This window comes from Buteo buteo, chromosome 3 (assembly GCF_964188355.1).
Source record: "Buteo buteo chromosome 3, bButBut1.hap1.1, whole genome shotgun sequence".
In the NCBI taxonomy this organism is placed as follows: Eukaryota; Metazoa; Chordata; class Aves; order Accipitriformes; family Accipitridae; genus Buteo; species Buteo buteo.
Genome location: NC_134173.1, coordinates 255,525 through 280,612, shown reverse-complemented (window position 1 = coordinate 280,612; position 25,088 = coordinate 255,525). Strand labels below are relative to the sequence as shown.

General features: G+C 37.3%; 1 protein-coding gene across 1 annotated transcript in view; it reads right to left on the bottom strand.

Annotated features, from left to right (window-relative positions):
• Window positions 1-25,088, bottom strand: part of ABCA13 (ATP binding cassette subfamily A member 13) — a 158,050-nt gene that overhangs the window by 27,103 nt on the left and 105,859 nt on the right. The window contains 7 exon segments of the mRNA XM_075024263.1: window positions 4,137-4,287; window positions 14,585-14,694; window positions 15,816-16,005; window positions 16,262-16,400; window positions 16,403-16,526; window positions 17,472-17,628; window positions 22,045-22,140. Coding sequence (XP_074880364.1) covers window positions 4,137-4,287; window positions 14,585-14,694; window positions 15,816-16,005; window positions 16,262-16,400; window positions 16,403-16,526; window positions 17,472-17,628; window positions 22,045-22,140 — 967 coding nt within the window.

The following is a 25,088-nucleotide window of genomic DNA, read 5'->3' as shown; positions in this document are numbered from 1 at the left end:
TCTACTCTAACTTTTCCAGTTTTGCAGCAAAAAGAAATTTTCAGAGCAGGTTTAGGAAGTAAAGTAAAACCTCACATTACATGAAAGTTTAACATTAACAGCAAATGACCCGTTTTTCTCCTCCTTTCCCATTCAGTTAATTACTGTTTTGGAACATTAAGTGCACTCAACTTTATGTCAGGCACTTAACTCCTGCTGCTGATAAATCTGTCTAGCAAAGGATTTGATCCTTGAAGTTAGTGCTTCAATAGATAACTCTAGCAGCAACCCATCCTGTAAGTCACCCGCCTGCTTGCCAACTTATTAAAAACAAAGTGAATGTATGTTTCTTTCCACATCAAAACCATGTACTCTCTAGAATATATGTGTGTACATGTTAGCATAGACACTCACTGGTAAACATTCACAGGCAGGCTTGGAGTGCTGTATCATAGGCAGGAGGGAATGAGAAAGTAACAGGTTACATTTCCATACAGCTGCGGTTCCAAAGCATTCCCAGGCCTTATTTTCTTTATAGGCAACTAAAATGCACACTTTCTCCAGCCACTAGCCATTTCTGAGTTGAAACACAGCAGCTGTTCAACAATTGACAGCAGTGCCACACAGTCGGAAGGGCCCACTGACAAACATTTCCTTTCCTCTGAGATAGCTGCATTTCAGTGATAAACCAGAGTAGCTAAATATTATTTGCAGGAGCCCTCTGATCCCTTGATCGCAAGCATATAGCAACAAAGTCTGCTCTACAACCTATGCAGACAAAAAATTAAGGCAGCTGAAAGGAAGAACGGTCTCTATATGACAAATGTGAAACTAAGGCACAGAAAGCTGCCTATAAAGAATAGCCTTAAGCCTACATGTAGATCATCTAAGGTTCAGGATAATCAGATTAACATTTATCTTCTCCCACTGCACCACAGTAACATAACTCATCTCTAAATAACACAGAATTTATTTTGATCCACTTGAAGCAGGACATGTATGTGAATTACCACACCATTTGAAGAACTGTTCCCCAAAAGGTTTTGAGAACTGCCCTTGCAGTAGCTGTGTACTAACTGCCCAGAAAATAGCTGGATCTGAACATAAAGTGGAAGCTCTTAGGTACACCAATTATTCATAAATACTTCTGCATTTGAAATGGGATTTATGAATACCAGATATTTCAGAGAGCACTATTCTCACATTATCTACAGAGAAAGTATACGAAGCCAGGTTACCCTTGTGGCTCCTCACCAAATACCGACAGGAGACAGCATGTGCAGTAGTGTTCATTTACATATGCACATGCAGAAAGACACCCTGCAGGCACAGCATAGAAATCTGTTGGTGTCATCCCGCTCATCACAATCTGGAAAACTTCCCAGGCACCTGAGAAAAGCTCAGTGCTGCACGGGACAGTTTACTTATGAAATCCAGGTCAGTAAGCACACCACAGATCCCTCTCCATCTTCAAGCTTCCACATAGCTCCAGATCCTGCTCCTCATCCTCCAAAACAGTTGCTGCTGGGAGGCCGAATGACCTGAAGGAGTCACAAATCAAGCAGTGACAGCAGAATTCATCTGCACACACACAGACACACCCTCCTCTACTACCTGGTGTTGACAGGGCTTGTGAAGAGTCTAAGATTAAAGCATTAACAAGCCTATTGTAATCCATGGATCAGTTCACACTTCTCAAAGCTACTGTCTCCAGTTGTCTGCAGATGAGGTATTAGCCAGTAAGAAAGTGTCTGCCAGTGCCACCTGAAAAGCTTTTCCTCACACCTGTGAGTATTAAAACAATAGCTAAGGGTCTGAGACTCCAGGGGTCAGAAAGGTAGCAGAGCACTAAAAGCCCTATCAGCTCTCACTCAAAGACACCCCTCTTGTCAAATTCAAGTCAGTTATAAGAGTAACTCTTCCAGTAAGGCTGAGGCAATTATTTTAACTGTGAGGAAGTCCTTCTTAGCATATATCATAGGCTCATTCCTACACCATTTCTTTCTCAGAGGATCACCATCAACCTGAGTTTATGTTCTTCAGTCTATTTACAGATTGGGAGTATGATTACTCTATACTCCGAAGTGAGAGTAACACTGTATGCGTATGACCCAAAGTATGAGAGTTAAGCGAATCCCATGAAATTTAATTAAAACTATGTACTTCTATCATTCAGGTGCTTCTGAAATTTCCATTCTTCTTAGGGTGTCTTAAAAACTGCTTCATTTATAGTACACAGCATACCATTTGGACTTATATATTGTAAGAATATATTGTCTTTTCTTATGAAAATGATAAGACAGAAAAGCTTAAAAGCCACGTTTAGGGCATTTTAAGAGCACTGCTGCATAACGAAACAATCAAACTTTGATTCCTGATTTAAATTACACTTAGGATCAAAAGCATTCAATAACATATGTAAGATGTATGGATATTTAACAGCATCCTTTTGAATGACTACAAAGCTCTAGAGCAGATGCCAGAATCTGTTGCCAACTTTGTGTCTATTAAAGTGTCACGATAATAGATGCTAGTTATGATAGGCTTTTAGCCCAACTGTTAGAGAGGAGCTGTCAGTTCATGGAGAAAACAGGTAATTATAGTGGAGGGGTTTAGTGCAATAACAGTTATCCCTTAATGTATTTCCTTTAGATAAAGGGAAACATATTCAAGTTTTCAGCACTCTGCTAGTACTCAGAAGCAAAAACTACCACTGATGAGTTATGAAGAGCAAACAACTAAATAAAAAATTGTGTGGTGATTTCTAAGCAGCCTGGAAGAAATGTACTGTTAAAACAGTCAGTTAAAAGTCCATCCAGGCACAATACTGCCCAAGAGAAGGGGCAAAGACTTGTAAGAATCTTTTATTTCCCCCAGTCTCTCATCTAGAAACACCCAAATGATTAGCTTAAGACAGGAAAAATTCAAAATATTGCCTGTCCTGATGGTATTATTGGGGCGCGATGGCAGTCATTTCTGAATACTCAATATCACATTGCAGGAATCATACCTTTTTCTGGAACAGTACCTAGCTGCTGGGGAACAAAAGCTGCAAAGAACCAGCAGGCGGCCCTCTCTCATACAGACAAGGAACACCTAGCATACCCTGAGACATTAGCCAGGAAAATGCTGGGTAGATAGGAAAAAAGATATTTCAGTTACATGCAGTTTTGCTTCTGGAAAAAGGAAGACAATAGGCAACATTCTGGAGGTTATGAGGACAATCCTAGAGCCATAGCAACTACATGGGACCAATCTACATAGCAGGAATGACAGACACCAATTTCCTATCATGCTCCAGATTTCTCATGTTAACAGAGATTCAATTAAGCACAAGAGACTGAGCTGCTCAAGTCGAGGTCAGATCAGAAACTTCCATCTGCAGAGACAAAAGAAACCCCCCACATTTTACACTATGTCCACTTGGTACTTAATTTCTGATATTGGCTGACTGCCTCATTACAGAAAAAGAGCACTGTTTGCTGGTCATCTGTATCTCTAAATTCAAAACCTCTCAGTGACATTCCCAGATATTGCCATGATCTATGCTAGTACGCTCTTAAAAGCGTTTTCTGACATGGATTTGGCCTCTTCTTGGACAACCCCAGGCAGCTGGAATATTTTAGGGACTGCTCCCAGCAGGCAGTTAGAATGCAGCCACCATCTTGTGACATTTATAACATTTAACAGCAGAGTGCTGACAGCTGCCATCTCAGCACCCAGATGTTTGGTTTATTCATATAATCATTCAACAATTTTTAATTCCTTCAGAGTTTAATCCCAACTCTGAATAAAACCGTTTTTCCGAGCTGCATGACTCAGAACATGTGGTGTGCCCTCCCAGTTCTCTAAGTGTGATAATGAAGCTGTTGAACTACTCATAAATTTCATTTTGTTTAGAGTTTTTGTGCCTGAGATTTCATTTGCATTAGTGTTATTTTACTGTCCTCAGTGATGTTATTGTGTTTTAACTGGCATAACAGACAAAAAAAAATCCACATTGTTTACATAAAGTAGTAGTAATGAAAAATCTTATTACTTAAGCTGTTAAGATGAAATATTAGATATTCTCTCATGTAAAAAAAGTACAATTGTTTTATAAACTCCACAGCCCAACCTGGCTTCAGCTCCCCTGCAAATCTGTTCTGGTTAGTTACCTTATGGATATCCTGTTTTGGAATTCCACGCAGTGTGCAGTAATAATAAAGATGCTCCCAACCCATTAAAAGTTCATCCAGGACATCTTGCTGTGGACAACAGCCGATGAGAATGCCTTCAGAGCTAGCAGACAGTATATCCATTTCAGACCTATTTAAAAAGCAGAAGACTTGAATGTTGTTTAAAAGAACCACAGCCTTGGGTTTCACCCTTGGGATACAGAGTCTTCAAGACAAACACACTTACCCTCAACTCCATAGGTAAATGAGTTTGAATCTCTTCGCTATGATCACTTACCATAGTGTTAGCAATTAATATGTATAATATGAATGAAATAACCATGGAGGTGCTAAAGTCCTGTGTACAGCCCCCATCAGTTAATATTTAAAATAGGGAAACAATAACTCGATATGATTTAGGGTTTAGGAACTAACTACTAGACAACGGGGCTTTATGTTTATGTCAGAAAAGGTAATGGATTGTGGTCTGGTCAATAAACCTTGAAGAACCGCTTGGAACTGCCAAGATTAGGGAAGAAGTATGTAAAAAGTAATTCCTACAGGGGGAGATTGTGACCACCTACTCATTGACCCCCTACTCAAATGATACCACCTACTCAAAAGAAGACAATGGAGGAAGAAGACAGAGTCTGCGCACTAATTTACATGAAGGGCGAAGAAGAAAGAACCAATCATTAAGGAAAAACCCAACAATTATTATGTTATTAGTTAAGTGTATAAATGTGAGGATTTCTGAGACAAGGGTGTGCTGTCTTGAGACAGGCACCCATTCATGTGCATCAATGACATTAATTTGAAAATATCTCGACTCTGTTATTGGCTTGCACACCGGGTAAATGAACCCGGTTTGTGGGACAATAGTACCACTCACATACAATGTATGCTTTTTGTCCCTTCCAGATTAGCACTGCCACCCATGCATCGCTATTCTAACAGTCTATGCATCAAGGTGAACAGATGAACACAGGAGGATGATAGATCTATGAGAATTAATTCTTACCAGGTTTACCTCCCTTACCTCTTTGGGAGACCCTGCTGTAAGGAGACGTATTTCACAACCATACTGTGTGCAATACCTTCAATATTAAAGGGGCAATAGGGGAGAGGGCGGGAGAGAGAAGTGTTGTGTATTCTTTGTGTGTCTGTGCACACACGCATGCATGCATTCTCTATAAAACAAGAGTAAAACAAATGCAGAATATGCGTTAAAAGACAATACAGGAAAAAATATAAAATGATCCTGATTTAAGAGACTTTGGCCATCACTTTGTAGCTGTACAGCATTACTTGAAATTACATTCATTGCTAAGAAGCAAGCTTGATTGCAAGGGTGTCTCATTACCCATAATGATACTAAATCTATCCTATTTATTCCATCATCTAATTCAACATTCAATGATTTACATGTACAGAAAAGACCTGTCAAAATTAAGAAAATTTTAAAAATCTGAGCTTTGAAAGAAGTTTTTAGAAGGTTCTGAGTAACAGAATGGTTTTCCCCCTTTCTAGTTTTCTACATTTCTGGTTAAGAGAACTAAAAATATGATTAATCATCCAGACAAAAAGTAAATGTATTAAATGCAGGATCTACAAATACCAGCACTAGTGAAAATATAAATATGTGTCTCCTGTTAACAAGATTCAGGAGTCTGGGGAGAAAAAGAAAACATAAATTCTGCATTTTACATAACATACCACAGCAACAAAAATGTACTTTAATGCTATCAAAAGATAAATTATCATGATTATGACAAACCTTGCTGGGGACTGATTAGAATGGTCCTTTGCTCTTAATGGCAAAGATATAAAATTTTAGTATCTTTGTAGGTTTGGATGGTGCCAAGGAAGTTAACTGCCTGTAGACATCTTTCCAGACAAAGACTTAGCAAAAAAGAAAAAAGCATGATAGGGGAAGAGGATACCAGAAGTATACTTCCTCATTAATTTATATCCACTTATAGGTTATTTCAAATGAAGTATATACAGAATTTTTACCAGCTTGGTTTCCAGCCATACCTAAATCAAATTGAATTATTTTTTAAGATCATCTTTACCCTAAGATATGGATTGATTAATGTTGACCTGCATAACCTGTCAGAAGCAGTGGATTCCTAATTTAATGAACCCTAACATAGTGAAACATTCTCCACAGTGAAATGCTGTCTAGATGCTGCTGAACACAAAGCGATGCGTCTGAGGTTTGATTTACTAGGAAGATTCAGGCACACTAACAACATTTCCTTTTAGTGCAGCTGCTGTCTTTGGAGAAACAAGAGACTGGGCTTTTGGTAATATGCCTAGTTCAGTCACAAGAGAACAAATCACACTCAGGGGTAATTTCAGGGACATTTACTCAGCATGAACCCTGTAGCTGGATAGAAACATCTAGTCTGGAATGGATCCATACCATGAAGAACAAAAAATAAGTATGCACAGCTGCAAAAAATAACAGACATCTAATGTTCTTCAGCTAGAACTGTATTAGACAATAGTTACTCAGTTTGCACCAGGAAATAGAAACACATCAGTGTCCCCGGTGCTAATTGTACAAATATGATTTTAGTGTTGTGTGTCCCGTAAAGCACACAGCCTTAGATAAACAATATCCCACCCCCTGACCTTTAGCTTTCATAAAGGAAGAGTACAGTGAGAATAGATCATTTAATATACTTACTCAGTTTGGTCCTTCTCTTGGAACTTTATCCATTAGCACTGACCTTGAAAACTTAAAGAGTTGCCATTAATAAAAAGATTCTAACGTATTCACTAAAGAACTCATGGACATAATTTTTTTTTTTTCATCTCTGTACCTGTCAAAGCATAAAACAATCTGACCAGAAAAAAAAAAAAAAAAGGCCATATGAGGATTTTGGTCTTTTATTGAGACTTTTTTGGTGTATATATAGTACAATGCCTATTCTTCCCTCAGCCATATCACTGAGTAGATTTCCAAATCAAAAAGTTGGAGATCATCCCTCAGTTTTGTTTAGCCAGGTCCTAAGCTTTTTCTGAACATTGAAAGAATAGATGAAGGAAAAACACAGCATAATGTTTAATTATAGTACATATCTTACAACAGGAAACTGCCGTCATCTCTGGAAATTGATTTTCCTTGAAATTCAGTTAATCTCTCAGATTTCATTTTCATGGGTCTAAATGAAATTAACATTTCAAGTAGTGATGGCATGATACCAGAAAACCTTTTTACTAAATGATACACTGTAAGTGCTTTTCCCTTTTTATTTTAAATTCTGATGCCATTCATTAAACTAATTATAATCATCTTCTTCCTTAACAGACATCTTCATATATGATGTTATCAGAATCAAACTGGAAGTATATTTTTTTAATATTTTCTGAAACATAGATTAGCATGCAGCAAAATGCTGATTTTTTTTCTCAAGCCAGATAAAGAACAGGTGTTTGTTTTCTGCCCTTTTATTATCAGCATGCTAGCGTTTCTCATTAGGCCACTCATGTAAACAACAGGACATACAGGAAGAAAAAAAACAGCTCGTTTTATAAAAAAAAAGAGAGAAAGAACATATAAGTACAGATTCCAACCCCTCTCAGCCTTTTTGTCCATAGTACAGTAAACACGATGAATTCCAGTGTAATATTTAAAAACTATAGCCAGGAAACCAGGCTTTTACACTAATATAGGACTTTCTGTATCATTATAAAAACACTTGAGTAACTGTTATCTTTAAATTCTGTCAGTAACTTTGGTTATATATCCTGATCAAGTTAAAACACAGAACTAACACAGACATGAGTTTTCTCCTTCCTACTGAATACTTCATTTTTAGACTATGTTATGCTCAGTCAATACTTCCACTTACTATTTAATTTTTCCTTTAAAGTGGAACAGCTGCAGCAGACAAAACTAACAGAACATGTCCAGAAAACTTTGTATGTTTCTAGTACACTTTCAGAAAAGGTGAACAGAATGTATGGTATCCTCAAGAAAAACAGCACAGTCTAGCACTTGAAGCATGGAAGATATTGTATTCCATCCCCTTCTAAGTGCTTTGGTCTCCATTTATACAGAAAGAATTACGATACATTGGTGCAAATCATCCTGAAAAAAATCCAGGACTCAAGGACGCTTCCATAAGTTTGGAGTGCTCATATTACAGAGTTTTGTACTATCGATGAAAGAAACTTGCCAGACTTGCAAGATACTGGGGATAATAAACTAACCTCTGAGCGAATAAAATTTTTGATCCAAAGTTATTCCTCCACTGATCATTTTAAGGCCTTTTACATCAATCCATTTCTTTTGTGCATTGAAAGAATGCCCTGAAGTCCAATTCGAGCCCTGAAGGGCTACATCGGGTTGGCATGGGGCACTCCAGTCAAAAAGCCTTTGCTGGCACTGAAAACAAAACAAAACACTGGAAAGAGCGACAATGATCTTGGACAAAACCTGTTGCCTTCTCCCACCTGAATTGGACCTGTAGTTTCCAGAAGGCTAGGCTGGTTATTGCAGAGACTAGATTTGGTTCTTATTTGTTACAGTGGTTACCGGCAATACAGCTTATAGGTAGCTGTGGGCTGACATTCAAAAGTACATGTTTCAAGTTTCCAGAGACAACCGAGTACCCTCAATATCAGCCTTGTGGCTTTTTTTTTGGAAAAATTGTTTCACTGTTGACTCTGCTGTGCACTTTGCTTCACTTTTTGTATGCTTTTCCTGCAGTTTTTGAATGCAGTTAAAATAAAGACAGTGATATATACGGTACTTACAATGGCTTCTGTAGAGAGATAAATTCCATTAATTAGTCAAAATGAAATATAAATTTACAAACTGCAAAAGTAGTTAGACATTCCATTGTACTCTTAACTGCACATTCAATTCAGTGCATACTAATGCTCAATTAACATTATAAAAAAATCAAGGTTAAAATATAAATAATGTAACTATAGCTTAGTTATAATTAAACTAATTATACTGATATACAGTGTAACAACAGCTATCTCAGCCATTATATTGATGTAAATTTATTCTGCTTTTCAGGTAAAGCTATTTGAACTATATCTTCATTTATCAAGCTGAATATCATAACTATCAAAAGAGTCCAAGTTCTAGCTATACAGAAATACTTTACTTTCCCCTCTTTGGCAAGGAGTTCTTTGGTCCTACGACTTTGTAATCCAACAGCTGAGATGACTGACACTTAATTCACGTAAGATGAGGAGTTGGTGTCATAGAGGATCTCTCTGTGCAGAAGGACAATGGAAATTCATGGGAGATAAATTCCTTCATAAGGAAGACTGCCAAATGCTTCAGGCCTGAGTGCGGTAACTTATGAACAAGACAACACCTGGCTTATCTATTTCTTCTTCTATGTACCCCACTACGAGTGAGACTTTGCTCTAAGTATGAACTTAAAGTCAATTCTATTCAGCAAACTACAATAGCAAAGACTGCAAAATAGCACCAAAAAGGCAAACAAACCACTAGTCACATTATTTGTTATTTTACATTGATCTTGACATGACACATAAAAGCATTTTGACACTTTCTCCTCCAAGCTGTGTTTAGCCCTCCTCAGTTGAGGGAGGCTTTATGGCACAAAGGCACTGAATAAGGCTTGGACACAAATACAGAAAGGTGAAGAAAACAAAGAATGGCCCATGTACACTTAAAAAAAAAAAAAGTGGAACAGATGTACAATATCTGCTGATACATCGTGCCAGCAGAAATTCAAAGCCTATGAGGACTCTGTTTCCTTTATTTTACCAATTTGTTAAGTGTCAGCTTTTCTCAGTACATATTTAATACAGACCTTACTTCTTCACGCTATTTGACAGAAAAGGTAACTACAAAAGTGTTTATAGTTTTATACACTAGCTTTCATTTAGCCAGCTCACACACTGATGGCAACCTAGTTACGGCAGTAAAGCTAAGCATAAGCTAATTTGAGTCCATTTGTGCTCTTAAAGAAGATCACCTGTGCTACAGAACACAAAAACCCCCTTCTAAATATCAAGCAGACCATGCAGTTAACTATTAGACATACTTAAGCTTGACAACTCCTTTGTATGGATGTTGTTCAAAAGCCAGTCAGAGTCTCCTAATGTCCTATAGCACCATACTTTATAGCAAATTTGATGAAAATACTCTCCTTTCTAGTCATTTTCCTTTTTGCTTTTAATATTTCTGTCCTTTACGAGAAGGGCTGCTGGTACTTCAGTATCAGTATTTTATTTCCACATCTTCCAAAGTAACTGTTGCAATGCTGCTTCCTCCTTTGGCACTCTTTAATACTGGGGTTGCAAATATCCCTAATATGGAGACACACTCTCTACATAATTATTTTTATGTTTTATTTCGACAGATACATCACTGATAATAGCAATGTTAATGAGGTTCACAAAATAATAAAAAAGGCAAAATCCCCTGTGAATGGCATTTTGCTATTATCTTCACAAGATTGGCTATGGTTGATGATAAATTCCTATTATTTCTCTTACTGGACTATCTTTATCACATCACAGTTACTACCAGAATGGGATTGCAAAGGTTAGAAGTTCCCTAAAAACATTTTCTGCAGAAGGATATGAAAACTTAAAAAAAGCAGCGTTTTGATAGACTGCTCAGCTTGTACACTATAAATGTGCATTTGCCATGTAAATGGTAAGATACAAAGTTTAGGCACATAGTACATTTAAAATATCTATTTAATTTGTAGTGTATCAAAAAGAGAAAAGCTTAATAAAAACAGATCAGAAGCCTTCCCTTCCTCAAAAGAATGCCCCCATCAAGAAGAATGCTAGGAAACCCCAATTTGCCAAAGAGATAATGTTGGCTCTGGTATTTAATAAACATTCCTGCTTAATAAAACCCTATCTTATGAATCTCAGTGATATCAAAAACTGTTAGATAACACCTAACTTCTATGCATTTTACTAAGCTGCTTAGGAATTCTTAGATTCTTAGGAATAAGCTCCTTTTTTTGCGATATTAAACCTTCAACAAACAACATAGAGGCTAACAAATCTTTTAGAAGTAATTCAGGATGTTGTGAAACTGCTCTTCTGCCCTGTTAAGAAGGCAGCTGCCACTCAGAAGAAAATTCTTATTTTCCTTGAGAATCTAGCAAGAGTTCCCTGAATACAACTTGATTATCAACATGTGAGGCTCTTTCTATATAACCCTATGCACCTCCAAGATGTTTTAGGTTGAACTTCCTGAAATTCTACATGCACTTCTGAAAAAGCTCACCTTCCATTTCTAGTCCCCTGTGTTGTCCAAAGGTGCAAAAGCTCTCCTGTAAAATTCAAGGCTGTTTTCAGTGCACTTGCCTCAAAGAGACACTTCTGACTTCATTTATTTTAAATTCAGTTAAACAATTACAGTAGCAGTCAGGAAAATGTATGTATGGTTTTGTTTGGGGATTTTTGTTTGTCTTTTTTTTTTTTTTTTAAACAGGAACTTTCAAGCATAGTTATTCAAGGAAAGAAAAAGTGTTAAGAGTTAAGGATTTTCTGCATGGAGTTACATCATGTAGGTTTTCCAATATTTATAATAAGAATTTTGTATATTAATTTCATTATTTGATTATGAAGAATGCATCATGAAGGATCCATCAGAGTATAGTATCCTGTCCTTTCAGCATCACAGAGGACAAAAGTTGTGTCCTTTCCAGTCAAACCCAACAGAGATGGGATCTACATCTAAGCTGCTGCCCAATTTGTTAATCAGGAATCGCTATCAGAAGTAATGTCTCTATGGAAGCTGCTTCATTACACAGATTTTAAACAAAAAAGTCTAGATCTGCTGACCAGCAAATGGTCTGCAGCTGTGACCAGCAACTGCTTTCTTCAACTGACTCTCATCTCTCCCTCTGTGCCAGGAATAGCAAGCTTTTGAGCACACTAGTGGAGTAAGAAAAGGAGAGGATTTCTTACCGTGATATCCCCCTTCCTCCATTTATCTCAGATGTAAATACAAATAAGTCCACCTAAAAGTCCCTGGGAGTAACTTTAGTCATTCTTCTACTGTTGAGGAAGGGTTCTCCAGACCTCTTGTGGTTATAATCTTACCTATGGAAGAGTCAACGAATTTGCCCCCTAGTGCTTTTCAGTAGTACAGCAACACAGTGCACCATGATCTGCTTAACAGCAGTTGCCAAAATATGAAGGAAGGAACAAAGTCAGGAATGACATCAATCTCTTCTTCCAGCTTCGAAGTTGTTTGTTTCCCCAAGTGTAGCTACTGTGTAACTGCAGCTCTTGCTTGAGGTTGCCTTCTCAAGTTAGTGATAAGTTTTGAAAACTTGGGAATATGGGTTTTACACTCACTTCAGCCACTTCAAACACATAAAAATCCATAACCTGGATGACACCACCATAATACAGGGTGATAATTAATGTTGACAAGGGTATTTTGGATACTTAAATGCAAATATCTATGGCTTCCACTTGAGCCTCCTAAATGTGTCAAATCTCATTATCTGTATTTTAGTATATGATAAATAACATTGCATCTTAAAGTATGCTTTCATGTTGGATTTCTAAAACACAGTGGGGGAAATGAAAGTAGCACACATGATGTGCACAGAGAGCGTTTAACCTATTCTTAAATGCCAGTAGCATACTAACGCTGACCTCAGAAGAATTTTTATCTGTTCAGCCACAGGTACATAACAACACATCTAGTAAAAGGAATACAGGTATTGTTAAACTGTTTTGTAATTTTAAAAAAAATTATCTTTAGGGGTACTGATAAAATAAGTCACGTAGTCAATAAACATGGTGTAAGTGCCAATACATGTGATGATGAAATATATTCTTGAAACTTTATATTTGCTTTCAAGTAGATATTAAAATTTTTGAATTGTCACACCAGATCAAATAATTTGCCCAAATATAGATCTGATACCACATTGTACAGGGAAAGCCATATGCAATCCATGAATGCACAGGTAGGACCAAACACAAGTTCCATTAAAATCTATGGAAAAATACCACTCAAAAATCTAAACAAAACCTGGGAGCTTAAATACTGCCTTGAGGGCAATATCATATAAAAAGATTATTACAGATTATTTTATTTCTGTAAATCTCAAATCCTCTTCAGACTCAGGCTAAACTTCTGACCTCCATGATTTCCTGGTACAAAGCATTCCACCATTTCCAAAGAACACCAAATGTTAATTTTTACCCAATTTTAAATCACTTTTGTTGTTGTTGCTTAATGTCTGAAAATTTTTGTCTTCTGTTCTGGGAAATTATAAATGAAAACATCTAAAATCTCTATAACCATTTTAAAGCCTCTCTCATACCACTTCTTATTCTCTTAAGAATCATTTTTGCAAAATCTCTTTAGTCATTCCTTCTTCATGATTAACAATTATTTGATGGTCATTTCAGGAGTTTATTATCAGATTATTTTTACACTGCATCTCTTGAAAAAAAAAAAAGTTGTTATGAAAAGTAATGAAAAAAACAAACAAAACACCCTTAAGTAAAATCATGTTTCGTAGCGGTAATTGTGTCCATTTCAAAAGAAATATAAACTTTCCAGAAAACTGAATTTTGCAATTACTGAAACTACTTACATTTTCAAGTTAAATCTGCTGATCATTATCTTTTGAAGACGCAAGCAAATGCTGAAAGCATTTAATTTCTAAAACAAAGACATTAACTTCTCATTTTGGAAATTCCAAAATGCTTACTTTAAAAATTTGCTGAATTAAACCCTTCACCTGTCCTTCTCCAAAACACATATTTTGAAGTAGACGTTATTTAGGAAAAGAGAGGTTTTAAAATTGTTAACTAGCTCAGAATACATTTATATATACACATATACATTTTACTTTAGCCTAAGACATAACTTTACCTCCCCTCCAATTTTGCTGGGAAAAATGGCAAATGTTGGTTACATCTACTGTGAAAAGTCCATTATTCACTTATCACTCCATCAGAGTTAGCCCCAATATCACCAAAACTACCTCCTATGCTGATTACATAGCATATTGATCAAGTAATTAATTAAAGACTTTGAGGGACACAAGTGTCAGAAAATATTTTAAAATTATCTACTTGAAGCACTGCTCATCAGCCTAAGCCTGGAAACCTTTCAGTGCAGCACTAGTATGGGGGATATATGCCCATGGATCTGGACATGCCGTATGTTAAGATTTTTGTTACAATTTTAAAAGGCTTATTATGTTAAGGCTTCCTAAAGCCTACTCTTTCGCTATCAAACAAGTTTATTCTCAATTAACAGAGCTGTCACGTGGAATTAAATAATGCTAAAATGTTTTCCTGCAGAGACTTAACAGCAATAAAGCAATATACATTTAAAAGGGAAGAAAGGTCTTTGGAGTACAGTGTGAAGGACTGAAGACGTGCTGAGTCTTTGATCATTAGCATTATCAATTAGCACTATTCTGATCAAACCCTGTGTTATTTACCCTGTAGGAGCCCTGATAACAGCACGTCCTGCAGATGGAATGATATCTCCAGTCAGCATCTTAAATGTTATGCTACACACAGCTCCATTTGTTCCCAGGAGTCCAAAACACTAACAGATATAAAAAAACCAAAAAAAACCAAACCACACGTGGGGGGGAGCACTTCCTAGAACTGACTTATTTAGGATTCTAGTCCTCCACCTGCCCAGTAACTAAATGCATTATTTATCCATATTATTAGTAAATGATAGATTTGAACCTGAGGATCTCAAGTCTTATTTGAGAGCCCTGACTACCAGTCCATAGAGTCAATATTTCTCATGACCTGCTTCCGTCCGTCCAAGTAAATGAACGCCAAACAGCCAAGACACACACTGACTCTGAACAGTTATTTCAGGCCCCTCGCTGCAATGGATACATGTTTAAGCTAGGGCAGGATTTGTATTAAGTCTACATGTAGCATTTCATAACTTTTAAAATACTCGTTTCATGAACTTATTTATTGATAAATAGGCTTTAATCAGCAATAACATCCTCTTCGTTACCCCAGTTACCCAATAGCTGATCTATAACTGGCAGGACGTCACTGGACCTGCACTGCCACGCACTAGTTTCTCAAATCTTCCAATTTGCTATCAGCAGCCAAAGAAAGTCTTCTCCTTATGAGGATTTTTGAAATTAGTATTTGCAATTCCCAAAAGCATCAATATAATGAAAAAATCCATAAACCCAATAAATGCTGTTCTGAAATCTTTAGGATTACCACATTCAGTGTTAAATTTCAGTTCATTAAAATAGTATATTATATACTGTATTAAAATATACTGCGATGATTTCAGCATGGGAACTACAAGTTTGCCTTGGTGACAAATTCAGGATTCAGTGCATAGTTTACAATTGAGCTAGGTATTCTTTGCTTTCTCTTTGGACATTGATCTGGTATGCTACCTACTTAGTTTTTACGTTAGCTTATAAAACAATAACTTCGGAAAGATAAGACGACAAAATTAAGACTGATGAATTTGTAACCCAAAAAAATAAGTGAACAGTTGCTTCCTAAACACCACCAGAGCTTCTGCTTTTATCCAGTTACTGACTTTCAGAAATTACTACAACTGAAATTGTTCTGCTGCTATCTACAGATCTTTGATTGTAGACATCATATGTTGCTCAGAATTGCTCAGAATGAAGTTTTACTTTCTGAAAGAAAAAAAAAAAAAGACCTCTTTACCTCTCCCCTCGGAATTCCCAAGCTCATGCTTTCCACAACTGTGTTGTTCTTACTGAAACCTCCGTAACACTTCCTGAGGTTGTACAGAAGGAGGACATCATTACCAGTTCTTCCACAAAAGAGTCGCTGTTGCTCCATTTCTACATTGTCTTCTGAAGGGCTGACCATGCTGTTAATTGAATGCTGACCCCTAAAACAGAAGATGATAACAAATGACACGTGGCAAATTGGACACTGCTGTACTCTGGGTAACTCCATTTCCCTGGTTGCAATCCCTCAAAAGCTTGGTGAGCAAATCTCAGCAGAATCCAAGGAAAACAGCAACTAATCGTATTTTTTCTGCAATTTCTACTTATTTGGGCACACCATGTTATCAGAAGTATTCATCTTCAGATGTTCAAAGGAATCCACCATTTTCTTTCTTTAAAAATTAGTTCAGTGTCCACTTTGGCAGAATACAAATGGTAACATATCTTGGTTTCTGGAGGAGATCCCAGTGAAGAAAAAGTCACAAAAGAAGTAGTGTTGCCTGCAGGGCCATTTCCACAAAAATCCAGCCCGGGAAATTGATCTCAAAGGGGCTATGCCAAAGTTGCTGGTCAGGTCAAACTTGATCTGATTGTATGAAAGTTCTATTAAACCCTGGCCTAAGCAGAATTGTGTGAATACAATGAATGCCCATTTGAGGATATTGTAGATGTTCTGAAAACTCTGTCTTAAGATTCAGCAAGAGGTGGGGGGCGGAGAAAAAAAAAAAAAGGAAAAAAATTAGTTTTCTCCGACAGCATATTAAGCACACTTAACAAGCTGGATACAACATTCAAATCTCACTCAAGGTGAACAGATTTCAGAAGGGGATATTGTGAAATATTTTGGGGCAGGGTTCATCTCTTACTGTATTTTAGACTGCTTAGGGCCATGGGATTCTAATTTTAGTTGAGGTTCACAGACTGTAAAAAAACACATGTGGCCATGATCATTCTGTTTTCTTAAAATTTTAATATTTGATTACTATTAATTCTAAATCACCAACTTAAACCCAAGACAACTCCAAATCTGCCTGCAAACTTGAGTGACATGTAATCCAGATTTGACTTCAAATATCAAGTTTTCTACCTGGTACATGCACAGATATTCATACATGTTCTGGATCTCCTCTCCATCAAGTTGCTTAATTACCATTGTGACTAATGAAAATTACATACATGGAGTGAGAATGCATATTACTATTCACACAGTGCTTTACAGATCCTAGAAATATGTGACTTATCTCGTACGTCAATATTATTCAAACACATTTTACAATGCATATAAACTATTCAATTGACCAGAACAGCTCCTAGCCAATTACAACTTAATGGTCTGGAAAATGTCAAGATTTCAATTAATGCTGTTCTTCCATTATTACAGCGCCTTTTTTTGTTTTGCTTTGTTTTGTTATAAAAAAGTTAAAATTCAAGATGGTAACAAGCAATACAGTATACACTAGGACAGAAAAAATCATGAATGTTTAACGCACGTAAGTTCTGCTGAAAAAATCTTGTTTGTGCATATGTACAAACATACATATATTTATATATACAAACATATACATGCACACACATGTGCGCATACATCTCACTTATGAGTAACATAAAGCAAAGATTTTATACTGACCTGCACTTTGGAAATTGTAGCTAACAAATGAGGTAAGAGAGTCACCAGCATGGTACATAGGCCAAACAGAAAATTTAGGGAGATGTAAGAAATAAAAGCTACATCTGAACTTGAGAAGAATCTGGATACAATATACATCCATGGTAAAGTTGCATATCTGAAAGTTTAAAGAAAAATATTATCACAAATAAGTTATGTTCTCACTTCACAAAAAAAAAAAAAAAAGGCAGTTCTCATACTAGAGAAAAACCCAATAGTTACTCCTTATTTTAAAGATATGCAAACAACTCTTTTGACCAACCGCAAAAAAAGGACAAATTTAGGATATGTTTTCTTTATCAAATTACCTTATGATTCTATAGATCTACACATAGCTACTGCCATGTGATGGGCAGAAATGATCCATTTTTGCATACATCAAGTACATATATTTACTTTCACTGTTCCAGAAAGCTCACAACCCCGATTTCTGAATGACTGCAAACCCACGCATCTTAGCAAGCCTCTTACACAGAAATAGAGTTAAAACCAAATATTTGAAGCTTATATCATGTATGCTGAGCAATCAGTTTTTCTTAGAGGCTTTCATAGAAAGAAAAAAGAACAAAAAAGGGAGGGGAGATTGACCAAAGAGAGAGAAAAAAAAAACAACGAAAAAGAAAATTTTTTAAAAAAAAAAGGAAGAAAAAAGCATTCCTCCTTGAACTGAAACTAATATTTGTGCCAGTAATATTTAAGAACTGAAATTTGCCAGAGATCATGTTAGCATTGTTATTACCTAAAACAGGTTATCAGTTAGTAGAGTAGTAGCCATCAAAAATGACTGCATAGTTACTTCATAGCACAATGATCATAAGACAGCATGTCCGTGGCTGCATCATTTTTAATGCAAATCTTTAAAGGAGGAGGGAAGGCACCCTCTATTCTGGCAAGTCGAATGATGCCTATCCAAAATGGAGCAGTCATATTTTTTATAAAGAGTAAGATATGTCTAGCCAGACTAAAAAAATGCCCAGGCAATTTGATGAGCATGAATGTCATGTTAAGGAAATTTAGTTTCCATTCAACATAGCACAAGGCCTATCTATCAGACTGTCACGGTTTAGCCCCAGCCAGCAACTAAGCACCATGCAGCCGCTCACTGAATTCCCCACCCAGCCAGTGGGATGGGGGAGAGAATTGGGAAAAGTAGTAAAACTTTCAGGTTGAGATAAAAACGGTTTAATAGAACAGAAAAGAAGAAACTAGCAATGATAACACTAATAAAATGACAACAGTAGTAATAAAAGGATTGGAATATACAAATGATGCGCAGTGCAATTGTTCGCCACTGGCCAACCGACTCCCAGTTAGTCCCTGAGCAGTGATTTCTCCCAGCCCGGTTCCCCCCAGTTCATATACTAGATGTGATGTCACATGGTATGGAATATCCCTTTGGCCAGTTTGGGTCAGCTGCCCTGGCTGTGTCCCCTCCAACTTCTTGTGCCCCTCCAGCTTTCTTGCTGGCTGGGCATGAGAAGATGAAAAATCCTTGACTTTAGACTCAACATTACGTAGCAACAACCGAACACATCAGTGTTATCAACATTCTTCTCCTACTGAACTCAAAAACATAGCACTGTACCAGCTACTAGGAAGACAATTAACTCTATCCCAGCTGAAAACAGGACACAAACAGACTGCAGGAGCATAGGTATCAGCATACACCATTGCAAGATGATAAGTATATATGTAGTGTATATATATAGGTGTATATATAAGTACTTCTTATATAGTATTAATATGCATATATATATAATTGTTTTAATAGTGAGTTCAAGAGCAACTATCCAAAAATCTGTGAATTCACTTCTTTATTGCATTAAACAGTAGTTTAGGTTATGAACCATAAAAGTCCCTTTTAAATTCATACTGTGTGCTTTACAGATGAACTTTTTTCATCTAAGAATGCCAAAATCCTTTACCTTAAGAAACAAACTTTTCAAAACCTGCTGTGAAGTAATAGTGATGTTATCCTCAGTTTACAGGAAGATAAAGGTTAAATGACTTAATGGTTGGGTCTCAAATGAAGATTTTAAGTATTCAAGATCACACGATACTTCTCAGCATCCTGTTGCCAGTCTTAATCACAGAATCTTATTATGGAATGCAGATAAATGAGAATTACATGCATAGTACTGGGGAAGGATAAAATGACCATAACAGGCTTCATCACATTTACTGTGTAGTTAGGCCGAGTAAAGGGTAGAATGGCAAGAGAGGCAACTCTGAAATTCATCAGGGTGTCCTTGAGGCATGTTAAACTTACTGACTGACAGTTATTATACCTTTAATACATGTTAATACATATTTAATACATATTAATACACATTGACCTTCTTGATTAAAAACACTATAATATTGTTACATCAACCAAAGCTGAACAGTACAGGAGGGATTATGCTGAGATGATTAAGCTGCACCTGCAGTCAACAAAAAGATTTTTAGAAGACAGTCCAGCTGTTCAGTCAATGCTTGTTTCTTCTGAAATACCCAAACTTTAACTCAACATTTTGGTTAAAACAATGCCAGCATAATTCTTAGCACCTGGGATTTAGTGGTACACTGTGGGCAGCACCAAAGCCTACAGGACACCAGAGAAAACATGTCGTGACTTCAGCAGACATAGAAGTATGTACTGGATGGTGCATCTGCTGCTTGACTAAGATCTGTAGAGATGCCTATTCTTACGCTAGGGTCACAGCAACTGGATTCAACAGTATGTAAAGGTAATAAAAAAAACAGGGATGAGATTTAGTATTGTAAAGTCTTTGCACTAGGACTGATAAGAATTTTCTACCTTTAAGTTGAAGGAATCAATTGGTAGTGCAGAAGGAGGGAGGAGGAAGATGAGAGTGATACAGAGAGAAGTATGAGCTTTGGATGTTTCATGTGAGTTATTTACAAGATCCTGGCATCATGAGCTCTAGAATATTATATACTAGTCTGGCCACTCATGACCAGGAAATGATGAGATCAAACTGAAGTTACAGGGAAAAATTATAAATAGAATTATCCAGGGAATGGGAAGGCCTTTTTACAAGAGAGGACTTGGGTTGTTTGGGCTTGCAAAAGATGTTTGATGAAGGAGAATTACAAAGTATGGTTCCAAATAAACTTAGGCTGGAATTTCAAAGAATACATCCAGCTATGGAGATACTGAAACAGTTTTCCAAAAAAAGGAGTTGCTGGAGTCACGAAACCTTGAAAACAGTTTCAAGATGAAATACAATAAGGTTTTTTTTAAAGTGTTTATCTGAGACTCTTCCTGGAATGGAACATGTCCTGATCTTGCAGAAGGTCCTTTCTACTTTCCTTCCCTATGATTCTCTCATGGAGCAGTTATATTTCATTATCTAAACATCTGTCTTGTAAGATATGCATTCCCCCATACAAAGACAGCAACATTTAGTTGCTTGAGGCAAGGAAGAAACTTCTCAGAATGCTTATCCTGTAACTATTATCTTTAGCATTTCTCACATCACCTGGGACTACACATAGGAAGAGTTAAAGAAGAATAGACAGACCATTAGTTTGATTGAGCCCAGGGCTCGACAGCCCTATTTCTATAGAGAAATCAATCCTCTGTTTAACCAGTTATTTAAACTTTTTATAACTTTTTTCACATGAAACTAAGCAAGAGGGTGATATGGGAGGACTCTCCTCCCTCACAGTACTATTTGGAGACACTGGAGAGTCGCTCTCTGCAACTACCTGAAATGAGGTTGTAGTGAGGTGGGTGCTGGTCTCTTCTGTCAGGTGGCTAGAGATGGGACGAGAGGAAATGTCCTCAAGTTGTGGCAGGGGAGGTTTAGATTGGCTATTAGGAAAAATTTCTTTACTGAAAGAGTTGTCAGGCATTGGAACAGGCTGCCCAGGGAAGTGGTTGAGTCACCATCCCTGGAGGTATTAAAAAAGCTTGTAGACAAGGCACTTCAGGACATGGTTTAGTGGGCATAGTTGACTGTTGGACTCGATGATCTTAAAGGTCTTTTCCAGTCTGAATGATTCTATGATTCTATAAATCTCCAACCAGCCCAGTACTCCACATCAGACAGACTTTTAATTGGAAATATAAATTCCTGGAGCTATGTAAAATTATAGAACTACAGAAAATGGGTAGAAGTGTAATAAAAGACAACCACTTCTTACCTTCTTGATGATATTCTGCACAGCTAAGCACTGAAATTCTGACCTGACTATGTTATCATTCCTTCATTTTGTGGAAGATAACATATAATCAATTTCTAACAGCAAATGATTGTTATACAGGCTGAGTATTTTCTGAGACATTTCCAGTCCTATTTTTTTTTTCCTTTTTGGTTTTTTTGTAGTGTGTGAGCAAACCTCCCTCCACCTTTCATGTGAAACTTTCAAACTCATGTTTCAGCCTGTTTTCTCACTATATTTTGCTGAATCATAATCATTTCCAAAGAGAAAAAATCATGCATCCAACAGCAGGTGCAAACCAAGTCTAAAGATTTGTTTGCTTCTTACAAGCTGTAATCCCATAGTAGCATTTCCAATCACATACCCAAAGAATATCAGCAGGAGTATAGTGGCTGCCAAGTTCTTTCAGAAAGTGAAGGCTGATAGCTGGAGGCCACTAATAACACAACACACAAGGTGACTGAACCATGTAAAACAGCTAGAAACAGAAGAAAAAAGGCACTTAGGTGAGCATCTCTTACTGGCCTTACTTAATTAGCATAGAAGGACTCTACAAATTAACTTTTCCATATTTGAAATAAAATTACACTGTAAATTAGGAAGAATTAGGCAGAAGAGCTCCAAGATTTCATAGTCCACACTTGCTTTTACACATACACACATGAAACAGCCCAACAAAATAAAATCTGACTACAGAATATTCCCCTTAATTCCATTTCTATTGACCTTTCCAATACATCCATTTAACAAGCTAACTCTTCCAGAAAATGAGTCCATATGGGACTGTTGCTCCAAAACACCAAATTATACTGTGAATACAGAATCTTGGATTCAGAAAAAGCAGTTTCACTGATTGGTGCTTTAGTCATAGAAGAGTAGTAAGGATACAATTTTACAAGAGACTTTAATGAAGGACCATGTGTGGTGATGAAGCAAATGACAACTTTTAATGGGAACAGACATAATATTTAGAAGAGTTACAGCCATTAGGCAATAGCGAAAGCAATTTCTCTGTTTAGTCTTTTGACATAATGGTAACCAAATACTTCAGCAGGGGAAGATGTCATTGGTACAGGGGATTCATATCCACGTATTCAAGAGAGATAGGTTCTGCTTGCATCTAGCCATGGCAAGATGTGAAAATCTGTGCTTACTTCCATTCTCAGTGTCTGCCTGCTCCGTGCATTGAAGTTGAGCTCATTAGGGCAGTGACTGCCTCCATTTCTGCTTATATAATATTTAACCTTATCCTAATATACCTGAGATTCTGAGATGCAATTCCAATAGAGGAAACAAATCAAGCTCTAGCTAAACATTCAGTGTAGAAGAACAACATCCTTACCGTTAAAATTGGACTTTCATATTAAAGTACAATGCAAACCTGTTCAAAATTAAACCAGAGGGCATCACTTCTTTGCCAGTGGGAAGGCAGAAATTTTTTTAAGAGAAGGGCAATGGAGTGAAATTTAGAGAGACGTAATGTTCTCATCTTGTTTACAGTGTACCTTATTCAGTGCCATATACAAATATCATACCATCAAATACCACTCCACAGATTTAGGTTTCAGTTATCCTAGAACTGTTCAAAAAATATGGTAGAGAAGCCACAAAACATCTGAGTCCAAGTATGTTTCAACAGAGCTGGGACTTTTTTCTAGAAAAAAATAAGTAACTTTAAACATTGAATTCTACTAGAAATCTTACCTGAAATCATGGTGTGTTATAGAAGTTGGGCATGCACAAATAAAATAACCTTAATTTTGCCCCTCTAGTGACACAAGCTTAATCTGAACAAAGCATCTCTATTTGTCACGAAATTTTCTTAGCACTTACATATTTTCCATTTCTTGAACATAGTAAAGAATACCATTCACATGTATAAATATGGTAAGAACTGCCTGATTCTCATGACAGCAATTTCGCAAATCAAATACTTCTGCAGGTCTAGTAAAGATTATGCTACCAATATTACAGGACACAGCCTGTAATACTTAAAACATGTAGAGGGATTTCAAATTTGACAGTTCATATATTCAGTGTCCCTAAATGATCTGCAGCACAATTAACATTTAAAGCAGTGTCTGTTCTTTCCCAGATCATGATTGATCATGCAGTACTGTGCTGAATCTGTGAGAACATTTTGAAAGGAAGAGATTGGCAGAAAATAATGAGGAGTTGACTTTGCTGCACAAGGAGAAACTGAATGGTGAAGGACTGAGTTTTTAACTGAGCCCTCTTATCTGACACGGCAGAAAATGGAATACAAAGATTGACTGGCCAAGTAAAGAACATTTGGAGAAATGTGCTCTTACTCCAAGCTTGCTCAGGTGTGAAAATCCTGATTTCAAGCATGGATGGGTGAAGCTCTAATGTTTCAGATTTAGAATAGTCTGAATGAGAACACAGTGTTCCAAAAATCTCTGTTCCTGACCAGACTAGTTCATGTTTGTGTTGCCTATGCTGCAGAAAATTTATGTCCCTTCTCTGGGGCCAGGAATTTTTGCATACTTTTTGGGGGGTGGGGTTGTTGAATAATCCAGGTGACTTTTTTTTTTTTTTTAAAAGGCGACTCCAGTTGTTCAGTGTTGCCTCTGAAACCAGTCTCCCAACCCAAAACACCTTCTCTGACAAGTGAGCTATCAACAAGCAGCATCATAGTTCTTTAAAAACAGTAATTCTATCCCCTTCCCAGAAGCAGATGACCTAATGTCAAACTCCTGCCACACACTCAACTAATACTATAGCAAGCCTCATCACAAGTGAGCTATGAAAAAGCCTTTCAGTAAGGGACATACACATACGCCTTATATATACACACAGATATATATACACATATATAATGGAGCCATGTTTAATTTTAGTTTTTAAAGAGCCACCTGCTGACGTGGTTTCAACCCAGCCGGTAACAAAGCACCACGAAGCCGCTCGCTCGCTCCCCCCACCCCACCCCCCCGGCCACGGTGGGATGAGAAGAAAATATAAAGAAACGCTCGTGGGTCGAGAAAAGGACTGGGAGGGATCACTCCCCAATTATGGTCACGGGCAAAAGACAGGCTCAACTTGGGGAAAAAACAAAATCAATTTAATTTACTACCAATCAAATCAAAACAAGGACAACGAGAAGTAAAGCCGAACCTTGGAACACCTTCCCCCCCGCCCTCTCTCCTTCCCGCCTCAACTCCGCTCCCGGTTCTCTCCACCTCCTCCCGCCGGCGGCGCAGGGGAACAGGGGTCGGGGGCTGGGGTCAGCTCACCACACCTCGTCTCTGCCGCGCCTTCCTCCTCAGGGGGAGGAGGACTCCTCCTCACTCGTCCCCTGCTCCGGCATGGAGTCCCTCCCGCGGGAGACAGTCCTTCACGAACTTCTCCAAGGTGAGTCCTTTCCACGGGCTGCAATTCCTCACAGAC